Source organism: Macadamia integrifolia, chromosome 14 (assembly GCF_013358625.1).
Source record: "Macadamia integrifolia cultivar HAES 741 chromosome 14, SCU_Mint_v3, whole genome shotgun sequence".
NCBI classification, from domain to species: domain Eukaryota; kingdom Viridiplantae; phylum Streptophyta; class Magnoliopsida; order Proteales; family Proteaceae; genus Macadamia; species Macadamia integrifolia.
This window is the reverse complement of record NC_056570.1, coordinates 26,087,752-26,098,136: the sequence shown is the minus strand read 5'-3', so window position 1 is coordinate 26,098,136 and position 10,385 is coordinate 26,087,752. Positions and strand designations below refer to the sequence as shown.

At 39.9% G+C, this 10,385-nt stretch overlaps 1 protein-coding gene and 1 long non-coding RNA gene across 2 annotated transcripts in view; both read left to right on the top strand.

Annotated features, from left to right (window-relative positions):
* Positions 1-2,150, top strand: part of LOC122060771 (ADP-ribosylation factor-like protein 8b) — a 4,215-nt gene extending 2,065 nt beyond the window's left edge. The window contains exons 2-3 of the mRNA XM_042623870.1: positions 1,314-1,500; positions 1,697-2,150. Of these exons, the coding sequence (XP_042479804.1) occupies positions 1,314-1,500; positions 1,697-1,814 (305 nt within the window). The 3' untranslated portion in view covers positions 1,815-2,150. The remainder of the gene's footprint in view (positions 1-1,313; positions 1,501-1,696) is intronic.
* A 3,047-nt stretch (positions 2,151-5,197) lies between these two features.
* LOC122060972 lies at positions 5,198-7,301 on the top strand. Its single transcript, XR_006134519.1, has 3 exons — positions 5,198-5,579; positions 6,874-6,957; positions 7,059-7,301. It is a non-coding gene; the product is annotated as an uncharacterized LOC122060972 (long non-coding RNA).
* The last annotated feature ends 3,084 nt before the right edge of the window (positions 7,302-10,385 follow it).

The following is a 10,385-nucleotide window of genomic DNA, read 5'->3' as shown; positions in this document are numbered from 1 at the left end:
AAAAAAAAAAAAAAAAAAAACCAAGGCGGTCGCCTTTGGTATAAAGGCGTCCAAGGCGACGCCTTTATACCAAAGGCGACCGCCTTTTATACTTCAGCAATGGCGTCCCTCGCCCTGGCCCTAAAAAACCGCTTGGACGCCTAGGCGACGCCTTGACAACTATGGTGGGAGGCTCAACCATATCAGTTCCTTTTCTATCCTTTTCTATTTCCTATCTTCTTCTATTCTCCAGCGATACCAGAGTAAGTTTTCTGTTTCAGTTGATTTTGGGCTGCTGTTTGTGATTATAGAAGGTGTCAGTATTTACAACCTGAAGTCACCGAACTGATGCACACAAATACTGACTGGAGGCACCTCTGTTTTGGTGTTTTTTAGGCTGCAACTTTAACCTGGTAATATCTCATCATCCATCCTTTGAATGGTTTTGGGGTCAAGACCTACTTGCTAGACTTATAGAAAAATAGGTGTATCCAGTGCACAAGGCTCCTGCTACTGCAGGGTCTGGGGAGGGGAAGATGTGCCTTTGTGGAGAAGCTGTTTCCATGATTCGAACCCCCGATCTAGTGACTAGACATTCCTGTTGGTTTTAAAGTTTGACTCTGATCAGACTTGTGGATTGACAGTTCTTGATAGTTACTATATCCTGCTATATAGGTTCTATTCTATTGAATTGATGCACTATGGAATCTGATCAATGGATCATACTGGTTTTTAGTTGTTATGCTCTACATGTTGGATGGGGATTCGACCAAGGTTCTGATGCTGTTCTGTTGTGTGTAGCTTTGTTTCTAATCCTGAAACCTATTTTCTAAGTTGGTTTGTCTTTGCATATATGCATATCCAACCATTGGATTGGAAACAAACATTGACGGATTGGAGCACTGGGGAAGACTTAGTTTTGTTATGGTTGTAATTTGGGATCGTTCTGAGATTTATTTTGGGGGTTATGAAAGTTTTCCTACTGCTGGTTTGAGTTCCTATGGATCTGCTTGTGGGTAGTATTTTGAAATCTACTATGGTGTTAGATTGAATCCGTCATCCTGTTCTGCCTTTTTCCTCTTCTGTTTTATTGAGAAAGCAACCTTAGGATATCATGAGACGAGTGAGTGAACGTTGTTGAGAAAAATAAAAATAAGTTTTCCACAAACCCCACATCTTTGAAGCCAAAGTTTATTGAAGCTTTTTTTTAAAACAAAAGTAATCCCTTCCATTTTCTTTTTGTGTCTGTGTGGGGTGGGGTGGGGTGGGAGGTCTGAAATATTTCATCCATGTTTCTCAACTTGAAGGTTTGCTCCTCCCCCATCCTGCTTGAGCTAATCATTTTCCTAATTATTGCAGTTATGTTGTTGATGCTGCTGATCGTGATAACTTGTCCATCTCAAAAAGTGAACTGCATGACCTGCTGAGCAAGCCCTCACTGAGTGGCATCCCATTGCTAGTACTGGGGAATAAGGTTGACAAGCCAGAAGCTCTTTCTAAACAGGCCTTGACAGATCAAATGTAAGTGGAAATAATTTAGCTCTTTGGCATATGGAAGGTTAGCCTTGCAAGAATGTTACATATCTTCTTTACCTTGATACAAATGGCTTGCCAACAATATTCCCTCTCTTTTTAATTTTACTCGCACAAAAAAAAAAAAAAAAAATCTTTGGGGGTACTAAGAATCATTTGTTGTTGATGATTTTGTGATATGCAGGGGACTCAAGTCAATCACTGATAGAGAAGTGTGTTGCTTCATGATCTCGTGCAAGAACTCAACCAACATCGACTCCGTAATTGATTGGCTTGTAAAGCATTCCAAGTCAAAGAACTAAGTTGAGGATGTGTTTGCAGTGTGTGAGTAGCTGTTAAGAATTGAAATTCTGGATTTGCATTGGTTGGTGGTGGGACTTGTTCTTGTCTAACCAGGTTTTGATGGTCTGACCAATTTCTTGGCCTACAATTACTATAATATTAGATTGTTTGGATTGCTTCAGCTTGTGATTGGGAGGGAGTCGAGGTTTCTCTTGCGCTTAATCTGTGTTATCTTTATTGGACCAGGGTGATGATTGAATTATTTATGTAATCAAACTGGTTGGTGTGAATATCATTTCCTTTGTTGACTTTTCAAGACTATTGAATGGATGTGTGGTTACAACAGTTGCAGTCAACATCAAGGTTGGATTGTTTGTCAAGCATTCTCTCTCTCTCTTCAGTTTTTTATGTTTTTTTGGGTTGGGTTGGGTTGGGTTGGGTTGGGGTGGGAAAAACCCAGCCCAACCCTGAGGTCTCTTAATTCAACCCAAGCCCAGCCCAGCCTTAGGTCGGGTTGGGATACCAGCCCTAGGTCAGGCTGGGATATCTCAATCCAGGCCCAACCCAACCCAGCCCAGCCCTGATGAACTCTGATTAGGTTAGGTTTGACCCAATCTAATTCAACTCAATACTATCAGTTACTTGGTTGCTCGATCTTGATGCATTGAAGAGGTCAAAGACCAAAGTTTTTGTGTATGTGTAGATTGTGAAAAACGAAAGACCTTTTTCTATAAGTACCCATTAATAAATATTAGCATATTTATATGATCAAATGCTTGATAAACATGGTTGGGTTGGTGCCTTGGGCCTGAAAATCTCAATCCTAACCCACCCTAAGAATTGAAATCTTAGCCCAGGCTCTGTTCGGGCTCAGGGCAGGCTAGGGCTGGTTTGAGTTGACCGGGCTTTTTTGACATCCCTAGTTGGGGGAGTTTGGGTATCTTTTCTCTGCACCGAGTAGAAAGCAGCACGGATGAACTTAATCTCATTCGGCTCTTCACCTGTTGGAAGATTTGGAAAACCCGAAACATGTGGTTTTTTTTTTTCTTTCAGGGGGGTTTGTTGAACTGATTTCCGAAAATATTTTCCATATTTACCAACACTTGATTGCGTGTGCAGCAGAGAAATTTTCCCCATCTTATCCTTGGTTGTAGTGATTTCTTGGTGATGTGAGAGTATGAATGGAGCAAAGAATTATATGTCCAACTGGCACGCAAGTGAATGGTGCAGACTTGCCAGAGATCTACCATTTCTAGTCCATTTTCCAAAGAAGCAGATCATCCTGATTTTCTGATGCATTGTTTAGAGTAGTGGAGAATTTCTATTTAGTATTGTAGAATAGTAGAGACGAGCTTATTTATGTACCGGATGCACGAGGCTCCTGCATGTGGAAATAGAGCTAAATATTTTTACTAATCTTGGCGTTCACTAGTTACTAGTTAGTGTCTTTGATGTTTCTGATGATCGACTAGGTTTGCCACCTTTTAAAATGGACGTATAATACTATAATCAATCAATCCATCATTGTTGGGTAAAACCGTAAAAGAGTGACCAGGAACCTAGATCCCGAGAAACACTTGGGTTGGGATCTCCCACCTCGCCTACGGTCTTCCTTAGGTGGACGTGCGCAAGCTAGTCATGCAGTATCAACCATCTTGTTACGAACCATTATTGTATTCTAATTAAAGTTAATGATCGAAGTATCATGTTAGGGGTCATAAAGTTCTTCGTTTTTCTAGAGTGTCTAGAGCCATTTTGGAACTATAACCCTTCTGTCCCATCCCATTAATAATCGGGACAATGACCTTGATCAATCCCAATTCACCAGAGAGAAATGCCCCATAGCCCCTCTATCCCATCAATTGACGCAAAAACTGCAACTCTCATTTTTCTAGTAAGCGACCAAGCCCCTTTTCATCGACACTAATCACCCTTGAGAGTTGACCCCATGATCTCCTGCCACCTTAAAAGCTAGGAAGGACCCATTGTTTTCCAAAAACAGGATTGGTCGAATCATCTTTGAATCGACCTTGATCAATCCAATTTCAGTGCGGTCAAAGATCCATTGGTGCTGGGATGTTTATCCTATACAGTGAAATAAAGGGTAAGAGGCCCTGAGTAGACTCTGGGGTTAATCTTCCGACGACCAAATTAGGGGTCAGCGCAACAGCAGTAGGGTAAGAAGAGTAGTAGCTAGCATAATTGTGTGAAAACTCACCTCTGCTTGGTTCTTTCCTTCTTTTTTATAGGGTCGGATCCCGAGTTTTATTAGGAGACGTCCTCCTATTTTGACTAGTTTGGGGTGGTTATAGAATCGTGTCATGCTAGCTTCCTTGTTTGGTGGGAAATATACCCGTCCTCTAAGGAATTGTACTGTCCTTCTCACAGAGAGATAGAATCCTTTTGGACTCTATTGTGGAAGGAGGGTTGGAGGATCTCCCTCGGATCTCGGGATCCGAGGTTGCATGCTTCACACTATGTTCTTGATTTCTATTTAAGTAGGGTGAGCAATTGATTACCACGTGTCAGCATCCCATTGAGTGGTGAGTTACGTTTTATGCATATCACAGGTAATAGCCAATGCAACATACATGCCTATGTTTGACTGTCTTTGTTTTTTTTCTTTGTAAGAAAAAGATAATCTATTCATCTGAACAGATTACATTCCTAGAATAGATACCGATGGATAGACATAGTAAAATGGTCAAACTATCCTATCCAAAATAGAGAGAACCATTTAGCAAGAGAATCTGCGATTGAATTAACAGCCTTGCATACTAAAAGTACAATCATCCAACAGTGTGATGCGAGATACTGTATATCTGCAATGATCGGCCTAATCTGCGAAGTCGTAGCATATGTTGGAGCCTTGCATGCTGAAATCACCTCTTGGCTGTCATTTTTCACAATCAGCTTGTAGAAACCTTCCAAAATAGCTTCTAACAAACCCTCCTAAATATCCAATGCCTCTCCCTCCGATACACCATAGAAAGCATTTGGATCAGAGACGGCTACTTTAGGTGTTCCTAGATGATCACAGAAAAGAAACCCCACACCACTCTGCCATTTATATGCTGAGATAACGAGGGACATAGTTGAGTTTATGTGTTTATCTTATCCTCAAATTCAATATATGTCTACGTTTGATTTAAAAAAAATTAAAAATAATAATAATAAAAATCATGATGAAAAATCATTGCCTCTCACATGCCCCAATCAGTTTCATTTCAATAGATACCATGTTAGAGAAAAAAGAAAAAAAAAACAATATATATATATATATAGGCAAAAGTTTTTCTGGTCGGCAGTCCAGTTAAGAAAGTCAATGGTCGGGAGTGATCTCAACCCTTTAAATGACATCCAAACATCATGACCATGCATCCATTTCCTACGACACAGTCTCTATAGACCTATGTCACTTCCTCTGTTCCTCCTCGACGCTTTGCTGCCGTTGGGGGTGCTCTACAATAGCCGCTCGGGGAAGATTGCGGTCAGGTGACGAACCCACCGTGAGCCGTCCCCTCTCTCCGGCGAAGAAAATGCTTCTTCTTTTTCACCAATTTCATTTCTTATGTTTCTTTAAACTTGAACTGAGGGAGAGAAGAGAACGAGGGAGAGAAGCAGAGAGCAAGTAAGAAAATTTCTGGGGGGAGAGAGATGTAGAGGGGCGGCTGGGGAGAAATAGAGGGAAAAGGCTTCGATGAAAGCCGCAGAGGTGATGAGACCCACCGCAAGTCACTGCCCTGGCTGAACCCATCAATCGCTGCTCACAAATTGCAGGCCAGGTAATCTCTCATTTATACGTTTCATAAATTAGGGTTTATAGTTTTCGGTTTTCTTGTTCCTTATTCTTTCCCACCAAGTAATTGATCTCATAAACTAGGGCAAAAATCTAACGGGCTGTCTTTGACTGCCACTTCCATTAACAAGAATTGATTCTTGGAGATGACCTTTTCATGTTAATGGAAAATTGGAAATCATTATGCAGTGGTTTTTTGTATTCTAGAAATCATTTTATATATGAAATTATCAATTTGTTTTGAGAATTTGATAGTGAGGTTTGCTTTGTACCAGAATGCATAATCTATAACTGACAATCATCTTCTTAGAAGTTATTTTTGTAATTTCTGTTTCGAGGATTTGGTTTTTGATCTTTTTAATATTAATTTGATAAAAAGCTCATTGGTTCAGGTAGGGGAAGTTTAGGAAGGATTTTATCAACATTGTTTGGGTTTGTTGGGGTGTAAAGGTGGATGTTCCCCATCAACTACCTAGGGTTCCCAAATCAAAGTGTGCTTTTTCTAACTTGCAGGTGCATTTATATGTCTCTATTGAGGATGCCAGTTTCAGAAGAAAAGGAAATAGGAAAAAAAAAATGAAAAAAAGGTATCTGTGGGATAGTAGAAGTGAGAGGAAGACATCATTTGGTTGTGTGGGGAGACTGTAAACCAAGAAGATTTGGGGAGTAAAGATGTTGTGAGGGTGATGAATGAGTCTTTGATTTGAAATGGCTCTGTTTTCAAGAAGAAAAGGACTAGATATGGAGAGTAGCTGGAAGGAAGTATGGGTGGAGTGGAAAGGTTGTTCCCTGGGGGGGGGAAGAAGTGTGCTCAAGGGTAAGAATAATTTTATGAATAGGGTGAGGTGGGTGGTTGGTAATGGAGAAAGGATTTCAGGATTTGGGGCATTTATGTATATATCTTTGCAAGATCTCTCTCTCTTACAGCCAACCCTTTCATTTTGGATTGCATGGTTGGCTAGAACCCATCTCAGATCTGAATTTCCACTACCAGATTTTGTCTCCTCTGATTTATAAATTATTCTTTTTAACCCTCTACTTGTTTCAACTTCATTGGGTTCTTTTCTTCACTTCCGTGTTTATTTTTTTTGGGGGGATTCATTGGTTCTCTTCTAAAGAAGAAATTAACCTGAAGAGCATGTCGAGTGGTTTCGAACACAATCATCTCGTGCATCTGAATCTGTTGAACCTGATGAATCATCAATAGAGCTTGGGATGGGGATTTAGTTATTTATCATTTCTCTCAATTTTTTTTTTTTTTTGGTCATTTGAATGTGTAGGTGTGAACACTAAGGAGATGTAAAATCAGAGTCCCTTGCTGTGATGAGATTTTCAATTGTAGGCATTGCCATAATGAAGCTAAGGTTGAGATTCCTTTTCTTTTCTTTTTACTTATTTTTTCCATTATAGGGGGTGAATTGAGGTGAAAATTGAAAGAATAACTCTGTCATCCCTTTCCTTTCAGATTTTCAGTTGGTTGTCTTTGTTGTTTTGCAAGTCTTATTTCTGGAGTTGCAAACCTGGCATTATCAAGAAAAAGAAAAGGGACTCTTAGAGACATGAATTCTACCATCATTTGACAAAAGATATTACTGTCTTATGATGTGGACAGACAATACATTTGGACTGTCTGAATGAGATGATGCAGCACCTCTAGTAAGTGTTTTGCTAAGGAGATCCAGTTGTTCACATGTGTTTGCTTCTTTGTTTCCTTGAAAAGGAGGGGGAAAAAATTAAAAAGATATGGTGTTTCATATTGATCATAGGTTCACGTGCCCTGTTTGCTCAAAATCAGTTTGTGACATGTCAAGGGTATGGGAAACACTAAATAAGAAGGTACATCTATAATATATAAATCTATCTTGGAATTATGTATAGGAATATGCTTGTCGTTTAAAATGTTAATTTATAACTTGTGAAAATCATTGTAGATTGCCTTGACTCCTATGCCTGAAATATATCTTTTTTTTGGTTAGATGTCTTAAATATATCAAAACAAGATGGGAAGGGACAATAAATGAACACATTTTTTTTTTTATTTAAATCAAACAAATATGGTAGCAAGTTTCTTAATTGATTTTTTGTTGTAATTTAGTATGTGTGGATCTTGTGCAATCATTCTGGAAGATCATTTAAGGTCTGTTTCCATATTGTGCATTCATTGTGTGTCACAAGCTGCAGGCCATACAATACTAAGTAGACACATCCCCTTTAAATTTTTTGCTTTTTTCATTTCATTCAGCAGCTGAATGGATTTTAAAATTATGTTTCAGAGTCAACTAGTTGTTTGACTTAACCTATTTTTCTCCTGTCAAAACTAGCTTGCCTTGAACTTGAGTTGTGTTGAATTGACTAAACTAGCTAGTTCAGAGTCCTTTGATTTTTCATGCTAAACGATCCTAAGGGAACACAGATATGTATTTTTTATATTTTATTTTGTAGTACCTCTATCATGAATTTTATGTGGTGCATTATGAGATGTTATAAGTGTTGTTTTATGGTTGTCCTTGTTGGCAACTCGGCCACGTGGCGGTGATGACGTGGCCAGTTTGGGTGACGTGGATGAAAATGATGACATGGCAGTATCCAGTGTCACCGATGAGATAACAGAGCAGCTTGGTATGCATGGAGTGATTTAATACATCATTAATAGGTGGTGCGGGTTTCTGGGTCAAAACTGGCGGTGTTGGCCTATTTACGATCGAGGGCATTTTCGGCAATGAGAATGACATTTTTGGAAGATCAGTTCTTCATGAAAAAGATAGATTGTAATTTTCCTAGTCCAGTGCATTTGATTTCGTCACATTCCGATACCGTATGAAGAAGTTAAGTCATTTGTGGCAGTCGAGGGTAGTTTCAGCATTGAAGATGAATTTTTTAAAGGAAGTGTTCTGCATGTAACAATACGACAAAAATACAATCTTTCCAATGGTTCTGATTTCATCGTATTCCGATTCCGTATGAGAAAGATACGTCATTGGAAATGTGTAGGGGCATTTTAGTCTTTTACATGGATGATTCATATGATTGAGTCTTCTGAAAAGTCGTAGAGCATCCAGTTACGATTCCAACGCACTTCGTTTCATCTCGATCGGATATCGTATGAAAAAGTTATAAGCGTTTCCGTAAAGTCGGTTCGAAAATCCAAACCGAAAATCCATCAGTTGCTCTCGGTGTTGGGTTGATTTTTCGGATTTTATTTTTGAAATTCGAAGGGCTTTTGTGTAATTTAAAAATTTTGAAGGTCTGAGTTGCAAGGGGTCTTTAAGCACTGAAACATATGGAGGCAGGGGCTTGATTGTAATAAAGAGGAGTAAAGGGAAGTGAAATGGACGGCCAAGATTCGACCACGTAGGATTGATGCCCATCCAAAGGCTGCTGAGATTTTGGTGTGATATGGACGAGATAGATGCTTGCGCGTGGGATTTGATTGGTTAGATGCATAATTCTTGATGCACTGGCGCTACACTATATCAAGGTATGTTATTGTGTTTCCCGCGTGTATAGAAAGTATAAAAATGATTTCGATCTTAATGATCTCATGAAATCTGATTAAAGCCATCATGGAAGATTCGGATCTAACGGTCAATATGCATTTTCACTTTTGTGAGGGGAGACAAGCTCCCTTAAAATCCGGAAAAGCAACCAATCATAGATCGACAACACTTCTGACGATGTCAGCGCCTACGTCATGATGACGTCATCAAGATTCAAATCTAACGGTTTGGATCTGTTGTCCGTTGGTTTAATCGGACGGCTTGGATTATAAGATCTCGTATATGAGATCTACGGTCAGATTTCGCCCCTGTTGCGCGCGCCGCCGGTGTAGCCTACGCCACCCGTACGAAGATTCCATTTCGGGCTATCTCATTGCTCCAACTTCAAAAGGTCATAACTCCTTCATTTTAAGTCGGATTTGGGTGAACCAAGTTGCAGCTTCTTCGTTTTTTCAAGCCCTACACCATGGAAGCAAGAAAAATGGATTTTGAGTGAAAGAAGCCTACGGTTTTGGTAGGAGAAGCTTCCCCCTCTTTGTTGGTCCTTGAATGAACATACATTATTGATGATAGATGTTCTTAGGCCATTAAAGAAGGTAAAAGAGGTGGTTGAAGTGTGTTAATGGTACATTAACTCAAAGCCAAGGAAGAAGAGAAGAAAGCAAGGATGTGTTTGCTTTGAAAAGCAAGAAGCCAAGGAGAGAGAAGGTGTGAGCACCAAACTTGTCAGTACAAGTTTCCAGTCATCCCAGGAAATCGGTTGTGAGATTCTCTAACCCTGGATTTTACATTACATGTATGTATGTATGTTAGGGTTAGTTGTGGATGAATGTATACATGCTAGGTTAGTTGTGGATGAACTGTAAGCATGCTAACTAGTTGTGGATGCATATGCTAGGCAGAGCTTGACTGTAGGGCATTGATATAAGCCCAATTTAATTGTATTATTTATTGTGTGCTTAGTGGATGCTAAGCACCGGGAGTGGGTGCTCCCGTGTAGTGGGTGCTACACATTATATCGGCACTATGAGTGCCATCTCAGCTTCGGCTTGAGAAAATTGGGTGTAGGTGCTCCCGACTGTGGTGCAGTCAAAAGTAGTGTATTGCATAGGTACGAAGCCTTTACAGGCACTACTCCGGGGATGTAGGCAAATTATCGAACCTCGTAAAAACCCTGTGTTGTGGGTGCTTGTTGTTTGCATTTGATATTGAAGTGCGTGGAATGTGGAATGGGTGTGCATACTTGGAAGTGCCTATGAGAGGCTGAGTGTGCATACGACTGTGTGCAAACAGGA